The sequence below is a fragment of the Odontesthes bonariensis genome, chromosome 6 (genome assembly GCF_027942865.1).
Source record: "Odontesthes bonariensis isolate fOdoBon6 chromosome 6, fOdoBon6.hap1, whole genome shotgun sequence".
In the NCBI taxonomy this organism is placed as follows: domain Eukaryota; kingdom Metazoa; phylum Chordata; class Actinopteri; order Atheriniformes; family Atherinopsidae; genus Odontesthes; species Odontesthes bonariensis.
Window position 1 is genome coordinate 6,557,980 of NC_134511.1, and position 18,028 is coordinate 6,576,007.

At 40.2% G+C, this 18,028-nt stretch overlaps 2 protein-coding genes and 1 non-coding gene across 3 annotated transcripts; 1 reads left to right on the forward strand and 2 right to left on the reverse strand.

Annotated features, from left to right (window-relative positions):
- Positions 1 to 1,982: 1,982 nt before the first annotated feature.
- LOC142382711 (natterin-3-like) lies at positions 1,983 to 3,264 on the reverse strand. Its single transcript, XM_075468833.1, has 2 exons — positions 3,171 to 3,264; positions 1,983 to 3,070 (listed from the first exon to the last, which is right to left on the reverse strand). Exons 1-2 carry the CDS (start codon positions 3,262 to 3,264, stop codon positions 1,983 to 1,985), a joined length of 1,182 nt encoding a protein of 393 aa, XP_075324948.1.
- Positions 3,265 to 5,589: 2,325 nt separating this feature from the next.
- On the forward strand, positions 5,590 to 5,661 carry trnac-gca (transfer RNA cysteine (anticodon GCA)). Its single transcript has one exon. It is a non-coding gene; the product is annotated as a tRNA-Cys (tRNA).
- Positions 5,662 to 6,638: 977 nt separating this feature from the next.
- On the reverse strand, positions 6,639 to 13,486 carry LOC142381891 (natterin-3-like). The gene is made up of 4 exons (XM_075467184.1): positions 13,373 to 13,486; positions 12,991 to 13,067; positions 11,523 to 11,595; positions 6,639 to 8,244 (listed from the first exon to the last, which is right to left on the reverse strand). The coding sequence occupies exons 2-4, from the start codon at positions 12,991 to 12,993 to the stop codon at positions 7,136 to 7,138; spliced, it is 1,185 nt and encodes a 394-aa protein (XP_075323299.1). The 5' UTR covers positions 12,994 to 13,067; positions 13,373 to 13,486; the 3' UTR covers positions 6,639 to 7,135.
- Between the last annotated feature and the right edge of the window lie 4,542 nt (positions 13,487 to 18,028).

Sequence of the window (18,028 nt, forward strand, 5' to 3'; positions counted from 1 at the left end):
TGTATGAAAAGAGCACCTTTGAGAGGCAGAGTCTTTCAGAAAAGTAAGGACCAGAAGAGGTTCAACTGCTTCTACAAATTCTGGAGCAAACATATGGAGGACTAAAACAGCCACATTAGAAAATAAATATTAAAATGTTTTCATTATTTGATATAAAGATTAAAATGTCGATAAAAACTGCTGAAATAAGGCAAAAAAAGATTCATGTTTGGAATAATTAATCTATACAATATGAAATAAATGCATATTTCTAATTTCATTTCCTGTCTGTCGGTCTGACATTATGTTCATACTTTTAATTTTCAATTTCCTTTATTGATTTATTCATCTAATATCTATTCACTCGTATATATATTCTTTTATCACTTCATGTATTTGTTATTTACCTTTTCTTTTGCATTTCTAGTCATTTTGAAATGTATTTTTAAGTAAATCATTGTATATTTTTAAAATATGTACATGTATTTATTTCTCTATTATTTCCTCCACGATTTATGTCTCCAAGCACATTTATTTCCATGTTTTCATCTTTTAATTTTCTGTATCTGCTTTTTCCAGCATGTTTCCAGCAGAACAGACTAAGCAGCATGCCATCAGATTTATGTCTGATTGTTATTTTGAGCAAAACAGTTCTTTGTGGGCTGTGACATAGCAGCATTTTACAGTGGATGATAAAAAAAAGTCCCACTTAAACACAACCTAAAATATTAAACTGCTATCAGTTAATGTTAATGAGGATGATTGGGGGATTTTGGAGACCAGATGACCACCCCAGACTCTGTTATTTGTGCCCTACCAAAGCAGTCTTTGAGGAGCCTGCCACTGTGGACGAGTGCTGTTGCCAGTTGGGGGTGATTGTTGAATTTTCATGGCAAGGCATCTGCGTCTTTTAATGTCTAAAAAGGATCATCTCTAAACACTGTGGCGTATTTTTTGACATGTCAGTGTTGAAAGCAACAAAAGAAAAGCTAAGTGTTTGAATGTCACCAGGACAATCCATACCTCAAATTCATGGATAAAGTGGACAAAACGGTCGATTTTTTTTTTAAAGAATGTTTGAAGAAAATTACTTAAAATGATCCCAAATAATTGTAATAATAATAATAAATAACTGTAACTAAGTGCAACATTAAAGTAAATTAGGGCTGAGCAACGATTACAATTTTAATCTAATTAATCACATGATTTCCCTGATTAATCACGATTAATCGCATTTGTACACAAAATCCAAAAATAAATCCAAAAGTAGTGTATAGCTTTTAGCATTTAGTTTTATTTTAAATGTGCTGCCATATGAATGAAAGTGCCATACCATTTGTTGTGCAAACACACTTTTAACATCAGCATCTTTCTGTAGTTTTTATGTAGAAGCCTCGCTCCACTGTCTGTTTCCTTGAATGACTTGCTGCTATCAGTTGTGTGTTTTGCCTTTAAGTGATATTTTAGACTGGAACTACTATGCTGAGAAGACAATTCAACTTGGCTGTGAATGGAGGAGTTTTTTTTTAAATTTATTTTGAAATACGTGCTTTTATGTTGAAACAAGTAAAACAGGAAGTAGTGCCGGTTAGCTCCGTGAGCTTCTCACAGAGACCGAGGAGCACCTGTAGCGGTGATGTCACCTGCTAGTTTATCTTTATTTTATTACTCCGTGCTTCGTGGTGTTTGCTGTAACTGTGTGAATGTGATGCATTCAACAGACTTTTACAATGATAAAACCTGCGTTAATGCGCGATAACATATTTATCGTCGTTAAATAAAGAACGAGTTAACGCGATAATAACGAGTTAACTCGCCCAGCCCTAAAGTAAATACACTTAATTACTTATGGTTAATGTATGCTGTGATAACTTGTACAAATTTTGCTGTGTGGAAACAAAAAAGCAAAAACATTTTCATGGCATTCTTTTTTTATTGTGACGTCATTCATTTTCATGATCACAGATGTTTCAGATAACATTTGTCGTATCTTTGCTAGTCTTTCAAGGGCAGGGTTTAGCATCAGCAACAGGTTCACAGCGGTCCACCACGGCCCGGACTTCTCCAATCTGGACACCGTCGTATGTCCCAGAGATGGACGTCCACTGGGTCTCCCCGTTCCGGTAGGTTCTGCTCAGGCGAGCCGTGTAGGGGATATCAGCTTTGATCTTGCGCCCCTCCATGCGCACTTTGCAGGAGTGGTTTGGTTGGACCGTGAGCTCCACGGACACGGAGTGGCTGAGCGACTCCACCACGGTTGTTCCCCTGGAGAACTGCAGCGTCTTCTCGGCTCCCAGCTCAATACCCCCGGAGCCGATGAAGGGAATCTTGGCTGTGATACTGCCTGTGATGCCCAGCATGGTGGATCGGCCGATGTTCCAGGTGGTCTCCACCTCTGACGTCTTGGAGATAGTGACTGTCTTCACTATGGCCTGGCACTCGTTGTTGGCAATGCCAGAGATGCGCATGGTTTCAGGAGGGTACTGGAAAATGGCGACCTCATCAATGGCATACTTGACATCAGTGATCTGCTGGGTGTAGGCATCCCTGTTGATGGTCAGGACCTGGTATTTCTTATACCAGTACTCATCGCCTTCCCACGGCAAGAAGAAGGCCTCAAACTGAGGAACGACTTTACCGAGACCGTACTTGTTCTTCCCAACATAGATGCCAACGCCTGCACAGGTCTGGACTGAATACTGCGGTACGGAACCATAAGAACCTTCTTTCCACTCCAGGAACTCAAAGTTATCTTTGTTGGCCAGGATCTCAAACTCAGGGGCATAATACTCGCGATCTCCATAAGGATAGCGGCAATAGGGGCCCATTTTGGGATTGTAGAAGCCGGCCTCACATTTGTACTTGCAGACGTAGTCGGTGCGCTTGGTGTAGCCGTTGTAGATGGAAACTGCTCCATTGGGCATGGAGCCATCCCAGGCCAGCCATTCCAGGTTCACGTTATCACCGAAGAGGAAGGAGGAGGGCAGATCCTGCTGCTGCTCCAGGTCAGCAGGGGTCAGGGGACCCAACGCGATGTCATTACCAGTTGGTTTAGGGACCTGGTCCTCCAGCTCGGGGTTCAGTAAGGAAACTGCACAAGAGAGGAAAACAAGCCTTAACCACAGCTCCTTTCATCAAATGCAGAGAGATGACATTGCACACAGCTGATTTATGTATCTCAAGTTGTTTACCTTTTCTGTGCTGCGCGCTTTTCTTTACAATCTCTTGCAGGCTGGCTGAGGACAGAGCCAGCAGAGCTGACAGCAACAACACATACGACTTCATCTGGAAATGAAACACAAACGGGTAAAGTCAACATCTTTAAAGCGGATTCCTTAAACTTGGCTGAAATATCTTGGTGACAGAAATATGATCTCTGTCTTTAAGCATCTTACTAATTTTTATAGTCATTGCAAGTTTGAGTTTAATCGGCTGAAGGTGACAGAGAGTGAACAGAACTCACCCTCACAGTCCCGTCGCTCTCCGGTGAGTCCACCCTCCGTCTACCTCGGGCTTATATAGCTGCTTTATGGCTGAATCATAAAGCACGCTGTGCACTTTCACTGTGTCGGTGAATTAACTTTGAGCAATAAACACAAGCTGAGCCCAAAAATGTTTCTTCTGCTTTAGTATTGGTGTCTGTCACACCAACTGAGACTCCTTCAGGGATATATTAGTTTGAACATTAGCTGGCCAGTAAATGGTTGATAAGTTCTAAGTTGGAAGAATCGGCCTTTGGAAGAAAGTGTCAAGGTCACATCAAAGTTTCCTGTTGTTTAGCTGATATTACCTCTGGGCCTGAGCACTGTTTGCTCTGTTCTGATTATCTTATCATTGACATTAACCCTGAGATATCTGAGATTAGCTCTGAGTCGTCAACATTTATTACAGGTAAGAGAGTAGAAATTTATGGGGACTTATCTGTGTCAAGAATTGAAATCAGAAAGGGAAGCGCTGTGCTGTGACATTTAGTTTACTTTTACAGCGAGTGAATCTTGTCTGCACACCGTTGGTACAACAAAAACCTGCTCAAAGTTAAATATATTATACATCCCAGCTTTTTGCAGTTATTTCTATATTCAAACAGTCTATGAGGAAAAGGGAGAATCCAGAAACAATCTAAATAAGCAGAAACGTTTCCATATAAGGAAATGTGAGTCTCTTCTTTCTGTTCATGAATTTTACATGTTTTAAGAAATGTGTACAGATGTGATACAGTCGTTTTTTTTTTTAAATCAGACATAGCAAAAAAATTAAAAATCCCTAAAAATCAATGTTGTTGCTGATCATTGACATATCCCAGACCATAATTATCCCCGCTCAACAATTCCACTTTGCATTCTTGAAAATATAGCAGTTTGTGTTTTTTCTTTTTACAGAAATTGGCATTTACATCATATAAACCAGTATTTAAAGGGTTACATTTTTTAAAATAATTGAAAACTTGGTAGTTATGATCAGAACTGAAATGGAATAAAAGATCTCTGAAAAAATAAGTGGAACAAAATATTAACATATGATGTTTTTAAGTTGTTTTAAAAGGGGGCAAACATGTCCCCTTTCATAAATTAAGTTGTGTTTTAAATCAGGTATGAGGGTTAAAAGCATAATTAAATTTCATGTAACTGAGGTAAAACGCACTCCAAAAGCAAATCAATGCTATTCAAATAGTTTATTATCAAATCAAATCAAACTTTATTCATATAGCACTTTTCATACTAAAAAGCAGCACAAAGTGCTTTACATAATAAAATCAATAATCAAATTAATTCATGCATAAACTCACACACAACATCACACCGACAACCACACTGCACACATACCACCCCCCCACCACCCCCCAACATGAGCAACATCAAAAACAATCAACATTAAAATCTGGCTTGACGCTGAAGTGAGGAAACGGTATCATGGGGATCTGTCCACACCGGGAGTCAGCCCACCAACGACCACAGAGGCCGCCACCACGGGGAACCGCCCAGATCAGGGCAGGCCGGCGTCCACACCACAGCCAGGGCTGCAGTGCAGGATCCCCCAGCCACCCCGAACCAGGGCGGTCCCCACAGCAATGACCCCACAGACCGAGTAGGCATAGTGTGGAAGATCCCCATGAGGAAAAACACTGGATAAATAAGTGTATAATAAGTATATAATAAAATAATTAAAAAAATAAATATTTACAATAATGGATGAATAGATCAAAGTAAACTAAACCAAAAATAATTTAAATTTAATACTAATTTTTTTTTTTAAAGAAATTTAAATATTATTGAAAATAAAAATATAATAATAAATAAAGAAATGAAATAAAATTCAGCTGTAAGCTAAACTAAAAAGGTAGGTCTTGAGCCTTTTTTTAAGAACATCAACATTCTCTGCAGCCCTGAGGCTCTCTGGCAGGCTGTTCCACAGATGAGGTCCATAATAGTGGAACGACGTCTCACCATAAGTTTTTGTTCCAACTTTAGAAACAACTAAAAGGCCGGTACCAGAGGACCTCAGGGTCAGCGAGGGCTCATAATTTAAAAGCAGATCAGATAAATAAGAAGGCCTGAGATTACACAAAAAGTCGCGACAGACATAGACAAACACTGTCCACTTACATTGTCAGGGGGTATAGCTCAGTGGTAGAGCAATTGACTGCAGATCAATAGGTCTCCAGTTCAAATCTGGGTGCCCCCTTGACACACTCAAATTTCTATGAAATGAAGAAGAATAACCTTTAAAGATTTCCCCAAAAATAAAGGTATTTGTATGTCAGCGTGCTCAAAACTAATCTGAAGATTTAGACATAAATGGATCAGTTAGCACAAGATGATTCGTCTGTCTACATTGACACCAATTCCTTTCCAAGAGGCTTTAACTTTCTCTGTCCTTGGAGAAAAGCAAATCTGGTTATTTTTTTGATATTCAGCTTAAAACAACTGCATGATCAGAGTTTGAATATATCATGCTTGATCATTGCTTCACTGCTGTGTGAGCAGCAGGAAACTGTATGTGATGAGTAGTTTTCTTTTTACGTTTGGCGCCATCTGCTGGATATATAAAGAATTCACACATTTTTTAATGGGTTGGTTTGGTTTGAACTCACAGAATATTTTACTCAGAGTTGTTGTAAATATTCTTTGGGCTCTTTCGCTCCTTAGAGTAGTTTACAGGTAGTCTGAGACATGCCTGGTCCAGGCAGACGGCTGCCCATCCTGAGTCTGGTTCTGCTGGAGGTCTCTCCCTGGTAAGAGGGAGGATTTACTCTCTCATTGTCACCAGCTGTGAGCTGCACATTCTCAGGGAGGGGGATTAACCTGAAACCAATATTTCATACAGTATGTTGGTTTGTTAGGTTGTTTGGGCACTCGCGGCCTTTATTTGACTGTGGGTGGACAGAAATACGGTGGGGAGACATGGTTTGACTTACATTGTTCTAGCTCGTTCTTGACCTATGTTGTGAATTGGTGCTATACAAAAAGCTCAACTGAATTATTTATTAACGATTAAAATGACATCGTATTAATCCACAGACAAACAGCAAATTGTTTTGCACTTTTATTGGATCAAAATAAAAATGTTACAAGTTTTCTGCAGATGTAGCAAATGCTGTGTCTGTATTAACTGTGAGCTTGAATGCAGACACCGTTTTCATTTGTTATGCATATGAGCAATAGCCAAAACTTGTATTTAATGCATATACAGGACCATAAAATCCTACAAAAAAAAACAAAACATCATCATCAGTCATAGAACGCATCAAGCACAGGTACAGAACAGTAAGCTTGGAAGTGGAAATGAGTCAAATAATCGCCATAAAGCAAGTTAAATGCAATCAACAATAAAAAAGTCCATCCATAAAAGCTCAGCTCACCAAGGAAATGGGAAGGGATTAGTTATATGAGTAAGTTATATTGTTGAATATCAAACTGTAACAAGTTCAAATCTATTTCAAGACAATTTCTCTCATAATTTGGATGGTCAAACTTGTATTTTCTATGTTAATTTTACTGATAATTACAAAAAAAACAAACAATGTAGCTTATAAGAAATGCAAATGAAAGTGGATGGATGATCTTGCTCTTGTAATTTTGACCCTTTAATTTGTGTATTTTTAACATATCACCAGGTGTGCTTTTAAGCTTTTTAGGTTTCCAATGTGCCGAATTTCTTAGATCTTTTTAAAGCAAGGGTTCACTCCATCTATGGTCGTACAACGCTGGAGCTCAACGTGAATTTCTCCAATTTGAACGCCATGGTACTTCCCGGTGACGACTGTGGATTTGATCTGCCCATTCTTGTAAGTGCGTTTGAGGTGTGCAGTGAACGGGATGTCTGCCGTGAACTTGCGGCCCAACATTTGGACTTTACAGCTGTGGTTTGGTGGGACTTTGAACTCTATGGTCTCGGAGTGAGTGACCTCCTCTGACACAGAATTTCCTCCCGAGCTCTCGAAGGATGTCTCAAGGCCAACCTCCACACTTCCAGAGGTGATGCTGGGAACTCCTGCAGAGATGGTGGTTGTCACACCGAGCTTGAGGGAAGCACTGATGTCCCACCTTTTCTCGTTTCTCGTTGTTTTTGAGAGAGTAGCCGTTTTCGACACTTCCGCACATTGTTTGTTGGTGATGATGGAGGTTTTCATGACTGTTGGGGTAGGGTTTTTCTCAATTTTACCCTGATCAATTTCATATTTGACATCAGACACGCCTTGGCTTTCGGCATCCTCATTGATGGTTAAGACCTTGTAGCTGCTTGTCCAATGTTCTTTTCCTTCCAAACCATAATACAGGCGTTTTTCCTTTGGATCCACCTTCCCCAAACCATAATCATTTTTTCCTACATAGCTTTCGAACTCGACGCAAATTCTGACTAAATCTAGAGAATCTGAAACATCAGAACTTTTCCTCCACTCCAGCATCTCAAAATTATCTTCATTCACAAGGATGTGAGTAGGTTTGTGAGAGCGTTGACGTTTATCATAGGAATAAAAGCACATATCACCCTCATTGGGGTTGTAATAACCCAATTCGCATCTAACACTGCAGACATATTCAAGTCGCTCTTTCTTTGTATTGTAAACTGAAACGGCGCCTTTGGGGAGAGAACCTTCCCATTCTACCCATCTCAGTTTGCTTTCTTTATCGAACACGGAGGAGGAAGACGGAAGCTGTCTCTCCTGTCTTGACTCGGTGGAAGGCAGAAGACGATGGATTGTTTCGATTGATTTGATCACCATTTTAGGAACTGCGTCCTCCTGATTTGGGCTCAGAGAGGAAACTGTGTAAAAGAAGAAGAAAACGCATAAACGCATTTAAGAACAACACAGAGGATTTACAGTCTTCTAAAAATGATAGATTTTATGAGTTGATGTTTGGTTTTAAGAAAATAAATTGAAATCTTCACTGTTACCTGCTGTCATGGCCTTTGGGTTTTGTTTTGCTCTGTTTTGACTTTGGATTTAATTTTTCTGTATTTTAGTGGACCTTTTTGTCCTGTTTGCATTTTGATAATCCTACTTTCTATTCTCTTCTGTATTCTGTTGAGTTTAGCTTTGCATCTGCTTCCACACCAGGTCCCATTTTACTGGTAACCAGGTTGGTAACCAGGTTGCTTTTAGGTGTTTTCCCTCAGTATATATTAGGACTGGGCAACGATTAAAATGTTTAATCTAATTAATCACATGATTTCCTTGATTAATCACGATTAATCGCATTTGTACGCAAAATCTAAAAAATGAATCCAAAAGTAGTGTATAGCTTTTAGCATTTAGTTTTATTTTAAATGTGCTGCCATATGAATGAAAGTGCCATAACATTTGTTGTGCAAACACACTTTTAACATCAGCATCTTTCTGTAGTTTTTATGTAGAAGCCTCGCTCCACTGTCTGTTTCCTTGAATGACTTGCTGCTATCAGTTGTGTGTTTTGCCTTTAAGTGATATTTTAGACTGGAAATACTACGCTGAGAAGACAATTCAACTTGGCAGTGTTTACAGATGACTTTGGTTCTGTCGACTCCGCCGTCTGGAAGAACTTTAAAATGAAAATGGCCGAGTAAAAGTTCCGTACCCTTCTCCATGTTTGGTGGATCCGCCGATTACTTTCTTTTCCGGTTCCACAGCAGACAGCAGCAGACTTTTACAAAATAAAAGCCTGTGAGCAACAGACTTTTACAATAATAAAATAAATAATAAAACAGGGGTGGTCTGTGGCGTAGTGGGTTGAGCAGCCGCCCCATGTACAGAGGCTATAGTCCTCGCTTCAGCCGGTTCGAGTCTCGCATCGGACGGCCCTGTGCTGCATGTCGTTCCCCCTCTTTCTGCCCCCTGTTTCCTGTCTCTCTGAACTTTCCTATCCATTAAAGGCACAAAAGCCCCAAAAAAATCATTTAAAAAAAGAACCTGCATTAATGCAAAATAAAATATTTATCTGCGTTAAATAATTAACGAGTTAACTCGCCCAGCCCAAGTATATATACATACACATTGATGGAGGGGAGATATTGTCTGTTCAGACCTGTACAGACCCAGTTCTGTTGTAGGCAGAAGGCTGGACTTTCTCAGTGCTGTGGTGGAGCAGCGGATGAGGAGGTAACTATATTCTGTTTTGGAGAACAACAAACATCCTCTCCACAGCATCCTGGCAGGACAGAGGCTGCAGGACTGAGAGGTTCAGGAGGTCCTTTGTCCCCACAGCCAAAAGGCTTTTTAACAGTGTCTGCTGACTTGCTTTTCTCTCATTTATTTATGTATTCATTTATTATTATGATTATTATTATTATTGTTCTAATATACAATCATTGCAAATATATATGTACGGGAGATTGGACTGAAGACAAGTTTCGGTGCAATCTGTTGGTTTCCTTCGCCAGGAAATTGTTTTTGAATTGGCTCTATATGAATGAATTGGATTATTTTGAAAATAATTATGATTACAATGAATTCAACTCCAACTGGCTTGAATTGGACTTTACTATTTAAGTGCCTTGAGATGACATTTTGTTGTAATTTGGCGCTATATAAATAAACTGAATATATTTTTTAATTTGAGCTACTTGACTAATGTTGAATGAATTAAGTATTTTTCTGTTCTATTCTTTTCTATACACATCAGGGTTTCCTTTGCATCTCACCAGATTCTTATTATTTTTGTTTTATACAGTGGAAACCGCTTATAATGATCACGTTGGTCCAGAGCCAATTTGAACACTATAAGCGGTTGATTACTAAAACCAAAGTTGTATTACAGTACAGGTATTTCACTTATTTTTTTAAGCAGAATATCATCTAAATGCCATTTGTATCGTTTTTCAATGAGAAAAATTAAATGAAACGGATAGCTTCAGCATTTACTGAATTTTATTATCATGCAAGTTTAATTACAGTACTGCGCAGTGCGCAGACATACTGTAGGCTAACTCAAATACAGTACGTAACTTATTCTCTGCTGTGCCGCCGGTGCTTTTTTTTCTTACAAGTCAGAAAATAAAGTTTGAATTCAATCCGCCTTTCAGCACCCCTGCTCGGATCTATGCTCCTCCGTGCCGGTGCTCTGTCGATTTGTACTACTTGGCGTGAAAACGAAACTTAGAAAATCGGCTTGGCGCATGCGCAAAACCACAAAGTAGCAATTCTCGACAAGTAGGAGAAATCGTATGAACACCGGCCTCCCATCTTACAAGAACCAGCCTGGAGCTTCCAGTGGTCACACGCGCATTCAATCCGCTCTCCAGCACCCATCCTCGGACACATGCTCCTCCATGACTTCCTTTTTCCAGCCATGATTCGCGCGCTTGCTGCCTGGTGTCAACTCGTTACGTTGGCTAGCGAGGCAGAAGCAGACGTCCAGAAAGGAAGGGAGTAAAAAAAAAATAGCTACACGTAGTTTTAAAATTATTTTTGCACATGTTTACATTCATAAAATGGCCAAAAATGAACATTATAAGCGGATTTCTTGATCACTATAAACGAATTATTTAAACAGCATTTGTAGAGAAATGATTCCGTCCCAAGCCTTTTGATCGATATAAGCGGTTGATTACTATATCCGTGACCACTATAAGCGGTTTCCACTGTATTGTGTGGTTTTTGCTTTCAAGTCAAGTTTAGTTTTGTTTCTCACAACAAAGTTAGAAACATGCGTTCATCAGAGGCTTCTTCAGCTGATTTGTTCACTTCTTCTTATTTGTCTGTGAATAGTATGCCCAGCGTTTGGGTGGGTACGGACACACAGAAATCCTATAGATAGATAGATACTTCTATTTGAAATCAATATAGTTGCTTGTAAACAAGCGAATCGGACTCTGAATACTTTCTCAACCCCTTAAGTCTTAAAGTTTCTGTGGGCTGTTGTTTAACTTGTATAGTTGACAAATTGCAGGAGTTCTCTCTTGATTTGTCACTGCCTGCGTGACAATCAAAACAAACCATTTTAGTGGGAGGTTTGGCCTAAACTTAACCAGCAACGGGCAAAAAAAAAAAAAAAAAAGCTTGTTTATCTCAGGTCAGGCGCACGTAAAGACAAATTTGGAAATTAGCAACACAACTTCATTCTTACCGTCCGGTGAGGCGTCCTTCACAGTTTCTTGAAGACTGGCGGAGGACAGAGCCAGCAGCAACAACAGCCACAGCTGTCAGTAACACAGAGTGAAATCATGACTTCTTGCAGCCAACTCAAAATGCAGCATCTAACTAACCAGCCAGTACAGTTAAAGAACTGCACAGCAAACCGTAAAAAACATCATTAATGGCCTGAAGTTAACAGCATGATCTGTTAGCTAGTTTAGGATACCTGTCAGCTAGTATTTTAGCAGACAAAAAAAGTCTTGTTAAAACTAGTAACTGATTACTCTAGTCTTCTTTTATAAGAAGAGTAATTCCTGAGCTCACCCTTGAAGATTCTCTGAACTTGTTCTTTTTTAGCCTCAGGTGAGGCACAGATAATCAGAGGTGGGTAGTAACGAGTTACATTTACTCCATTACATTTACTTGAGTAAGTTTTTGAAAAAAATTATACATCTAGGAGTAGTTTTAAATCTCTATACTTTTTACTTTTACTTGAGTAGATGTGTGCAGCAGAAACTGTCCTCTTACTCCGCTACATTAGGCTACAATGAGCTGGTTACTTCTCTTCTTACCTCTTTGGTATTCTACGCCTCATTATTTTTATCCCCCCGCGTACGCCTCATTTTAATGTTTTATTCTGACAGAGAGAGAGACTTCCGCCAAAGGCTCTACCACCTGACCGTGTTCCACCAATCAGACGCAGCCGTGCAGTCTGGTCACGTGACCATACTCAATCTCAGCGGCGGGACGGGTTAGCTTTAGCATTAGCAGTCGTAGCAAACAAACAAAGAAACAGATGAAAAATGTCAGAACCAACGGTGGGAAATGAAGACGCAGACGAGGCCTCATACTGAAAGCATGTTTACCTTACAAAGAGTGAGAAACAGCAGCTACATTATGTGTCTTCTGTGTCAACCAAAACAAACGCACATTTCAGCAGAAACTCAACATCTAACTTGAGGAAACATGTAGCGCTAAGTTTCCTAAACTCGTTTTTTCCCCCCATGGATAGATGAATGTTTGTTTTTTAGGTTACATATGGGTTACATATGTTTTAAACATTTCCTAAGTCTCTTTTATTTTTTTTATTGAAGTACTTGAATTTACCTGGATTATTTTGATTTAAGCTATTTTGTACTTAATTAATTAAATAATTTTAATTTATTTTATCAATTGGATGAACTCTAATTTGCCTAAATATGATTATTTAGTATTTTTGTCTGTCTGATTGAATGCTTGTGTTAACAAATAAATCAGACGTTACTCAACAGTTACTCAGTACTTGAGTAGTTTTTTCACCGAACACTTTTTTACTCTTATTAAAGTAATTATTTGGATGACTACTTTTTACTTTTACTTGAGTCATATTATTCTGAAGTAACAGTACTTTTACTTGAGAACAATTTTTGGCTACTCTACCCACCTCTGCAAATCAACACATCATTTTACTTTCTTTTTACCATTTCTGTTCACTGAGTGGTCCTTCGGTGTCCTGAAGAGTGGCTGAGGACAGAGTGGGCAGCGGTGATAATGGCAGCTGTGAGTAACAAAGAATAATCATGATTCGTTACAACCAACTCAAAATGCAGTATCAAAGCAACCACTGAACTGTTTGCACAGGAAAATGCAAGAAGCAGTCAAATCTGAAAAGACTAAACGCATCTCTGCCAACACTTTAGCAGTGAGGTGTGTATGTCCCCATTTCTGGTTTAGTTCTAGTTTCAGATACCAGGTCATGTACATCAACCAAAGTAATAACTCCAGTCTGGCAACAAAAGTTATTTTAATTTGAACATTTTAAGGAATATGTCAAGAAAACATGGGACAAACATTTTGGTTTACCTGAACTAAATGAGTGTCTTGCCTTTTCTCAGATGAAGAACAGGAGCCAAAAAACAAAGAAAAGTGGATCAAATGAACCTGCCAAAGTACTGTTTCAGGGAGCAAAAATCCCCCCGAATCAATTTCGTCTCAGCTTGCTCGTCCTTTAATATTCAAGCGACCGAAGGGGAAGTTTTCGAACCAACCAATCCGCGGTTTGATGCTTTCACAATACGAAATATAGAAACAGCTCTCTCATTGCCTGAAGTACACGTGGGGCACAATTAAGAAGACTAGATTGGTCTTACACTTGCATCTGTATCTGTCAATCACTCAGGAGCAGAAATATCACGTAACATCGGCGTGACTTCTTTATTTCGTATTTGCACATAATTTCCAAATAACTCTGAGTTATGCAAGGGCGATATAACATTTCTTAAATCTTTATCTCTATTCCTTCTCTTTCTTCAGAAGGAAGTGCTTAGCCACAAGCACGAGGTATCAAGTCAATTTAGACTCATTATGGGGAGAAAACTCCAGCCCTTAGGTTCAGTTAAACTTAAAAGAAGCTATTTTAAGTATGTTAAATGCAGTCAGGACAATAATTCATGTCCACAACCTGCTGAATGATGTTGGATCCACACTCAGCCTGCTTTTGATGATCAGCAAAACATATTCAGAAGCTTGATAATAGAGGTTCAGTCATGTGTGGAGATGTAAGCATTTTCAGAAGGAAAGCAATCAGGGAATCAGACACTTTACAATTTTTTTAAAGCCATATTGTTCAACTCCAGCAGTTTGCCCTGTCGACCAATGTCCTCTCATGAGATTGGGTTTATCAAATATACCCGATTAAATGAACTTTAGATACAAATCATATTAATGAACCGATATCTGTCCATTCCTGTATCGATACATCTATCACTGCCATTTCCGCTGGAGTTGTGTGATTCCGCGTCAGCATAGGGGTCTTGTGGGTGAAACTGATGGGGTTGGGGAGGTTGGTTCACTGTCACTCTCCTTTGAAAACATCATAAAATGAAATTAAATTCAATTCAAAATTTATTTATATAGCACATTAAAACAGCCTCAGCTGAACAAAGTGCTTCACAACAGCAACTGCATCACAAGAGAGTCATCAATAAAAGCAATAAGAATGACTTCATCACAGACAGAAAATAAAATTTGAGATAGATTAGCAATAAGATGACAATAACAATAACAAAAACAATAAAAGTAGCAAGCCAAGGTGAACTCCATTTCAGCTAGTGGAAGGCCAGGGAAAAGAGATGTGTTTTCAGTCCGGATTTGAACTGGCCTAAAGACTGAGAAATGTCTGTCGGTTACCTGATAAACAGGCTCCCTCACTGAGGCCCGATGTGACGTCACCACAGCGTTCATGCCGGACTGCTACACAAACTTACAGACACGACAGAGGAGATGTTGAAGTTGTTTTTCACTGGTCATGAGACTGGTGAGGAGGACCTGAAGATGTGGCCCATGGGTGCTAGGAAATGGAAATGAATTGTACGGTGTTCTCCGTTCTGAATGTTTTGGTGTAAAACAGATAAATACTTTCCCCCGGCTGTTGATAGAATAGATAAATGTAATAAAATGGTTGAGTACAGTGCTTAATTTGTAAATCACACGGTGCCGTAACGCAAAAGTACATATGACAGCGCAGGTATGACGAGACGGCAACAGGTCCCGTAACGCATACAGAAAACGGTGCTGAAAACAACATACAAATTCCCACTGACAATGCTGTGGGACTTACAAGCCTTCATTTCAAATAATATCAATGGTATAAATGTTATGACAATTTATAATTATTTTAGGCTATACTGCACAGCACAGGCTGGCGGGCAACCTGCCCTGCTGCTGCCGCGGTACCGGCCTCCTGCCCTGGCGTGGCTGGCTGTCGGTGAAGTTAGCTAGCAGCTGCGGCGCTTTTGCTCGTCAGCATGACCGCTGCAACTGCCCTTTGTTTGCTTTTCTGACTCGTTTCGAAGCGTCATGCAACTTTTACTTCTTTATGAAAAAAATTCAACTGTCTTTATGACATGTTTGCATTGAAAAGGTAACTCTTTGTTCCTCTCTGCTGCTCGCTCCCCAGATGAAGCGGGGTTTGATGACCAGTAGTTTTCAGAGCATCAACAGCAGATCTCCGAGTCTTTCAAATGATGTCGTTTTATCTTAATAAACAACATGAAATTCATGGGATTTGTTCGGAATATTAATGTTTTATTTTATACGTTTTTTAAACTTTTTTTTTAATCTTAATGTTTTTTTCTATACGAGAGGTAACGGTTCAGCCCAAATAGGTCCCGGAACACGAGCAGGCCAAAACCAAATTAAGCCCTGGTTGAGTAGCTATACAGCGTAGCCGTTCTGGGTCAGTCAGTGACAACTAACCGGTCCCATGGTACCCATTACCATTTTTGTAACCCTTCTGCTTGGGGTACCGAGCACACAGGACCGGTTCCAGGCTCTGCTCTCCATTGTTGGTGAGGAGGCTGTGCAGCTGGAGCTCGATGGCGCTGAGCCAAACGAAAAACTTTTCCAGCTGATTGCCGCAAAAATGGCAGAGTGTGGTTTCAACCAGACCGTGAGCCAGTGTCGCATTAAGCTGAAGAAGCTTCGGAGCGATTACCGGCGGATCAAGGACCACAACAGCAGGAGCGGCGTGGACCGAAAACACTGGAGGTGGTTCGAAATTATGGTACGAACTCCGCCCACCCCTGAGGGTCCCCTTTGTACAGTGGGAACGCAAAGCTGACCCCAAAGCGACCCGACCCGTACAGTACCGTTCTGAACTGACCCGTACCGTACTGACAGTGGAAACAAGGCTTATGATGTTACCTCATTAAAGGTTTAGTTTTAGTGAAGTAAAAGTGGCAACAATACAAAGAATGTGTCTTTTCAGCATTGGATTACGTACGTTGGATAGAACCGGACGAAGATGGAGTGAAATACTTCATGTACCTCCAAAATTCATCACTGCTGGCCGTCTCCATACCAGCTTGATTCCTAACAGGGTTTCAGTAAGCTGTAAACTACAAAGAGCAAGCCACAAATGTCTGATGATCCACATTTTCTATCTTTTATGGCAAACATGCTCTGTGAACATTATTTGTGAACATAAACTCGATTTCACAAATTTGTGAATTGCTTCCTGTCAGATGGTCTAATAATGATGGTCGACTGACAAAAATCAGCAAAGATGAACAGCCCTGATTAGCAGATCTATGTAGTTGTTAACAGAGTTCCTCTTGTGTGTCTGCATGAAAGAGGAAGTTGGTCCTTAGATGGCACAGAACTGCATGACAATCGTTGATCTGTGGCCTGTTTCATGCCATAGATCATTTGTTGGGTTTAATAAATTCAAATGAGCTAAATAAACTCAATTTAAAAAAATGAACCCCCTCATCTGCATCATCACAAAGAGTGGAGCTACCATCAGCCACCTTCTCTACATGAATGTCATCAAGCCAGTGATGCAGCTCACCTGGATAGACAGCAAGGACATCGGACTGTCATTCAGACGAGATAAATGCGGTCGAATGATATCAAAGAGAGGCAAGGTGATCACAACTGAAGGGGCTGAACTAACAGAAGTCACCAGAGTAGAAGTTCAGGACAAGTATAAATACCTTGGGATCCCACAGGCAAATGGCAACCATGCAAGGAAGTCAGCCACAACAAAGTACCTGCAATGAATGAGGCAGGTTCTGAAGAGGCCTCTGAATGGGAAGAGCAAAGTCAAAGCCATCAACACAAGCACCAGTCATCAGATACCCTGCTGGCAGAATAACCTGGCCAAAGGAGGAGATAGAAGCCAAAGATGTCAAGATAAGAAATCTCACAATACAACCCAAATCCAGCATCCTGAGATTGTACACTGAGAGGGAAAGAGGGAAGCCAGGGGCTGGTCAGTGTCAAGATCCAGGAATACATCGGGTAGATGGCCCTCTGTGATGACGTGTTAAGTGAATGTCTCAGGCAGCTGAAGGAGTCTTATCAATGGCTAAAGCTGGTCTGAAAGACAGTGCAGAGGAACTAATAATGGCAGCTCAAGAACAGGCCAGAGTCTACCACACCAGAGAGAACCCCAGGTTCAGGCTGTGCAAAGAGGCCCTGAGACGGTGGGGTGTAACATGCAGGCAGGTACGGCAGACATGGAGCTCCATAACCAAGTGGCAGGAACATCTGTGCCCAGAATGGGCTGGAAGTCCCAAAGTTAAAGTGGGAGACACCTCCAAGGTGGAGGAAAATAAGGGACTTCCAGATTCAGACTGATAAACAGGGGATGGCTAACCAACCTGACATTGTGGTGGTCGACAGCAACATCAAGAATAAAGTCCACGAGAAGCTAAGAAAGATGAGAAGATGTGGAAAGTGAAGGCAGCAGTAACACCAGTGGTGATCAGAGGGCTCGGGGCCGTGACCTTTAAACTGGCTCCAACAGATCCCACGAACATCATCATATACGTACACACACACATATATATATATATATTCTAGGGCTAGGCGAGTTAACACGTTAATTATTTAACGCCAATAAATATTTCATCGTGTATTAATGCCATTTTAAATTTTTTATAAAATTATTATTTTTTGGGGCTTTTGTACCTTTAACGGATAGAAAAGTTCAGAGAGACAGGAAGCAGAGAGAGG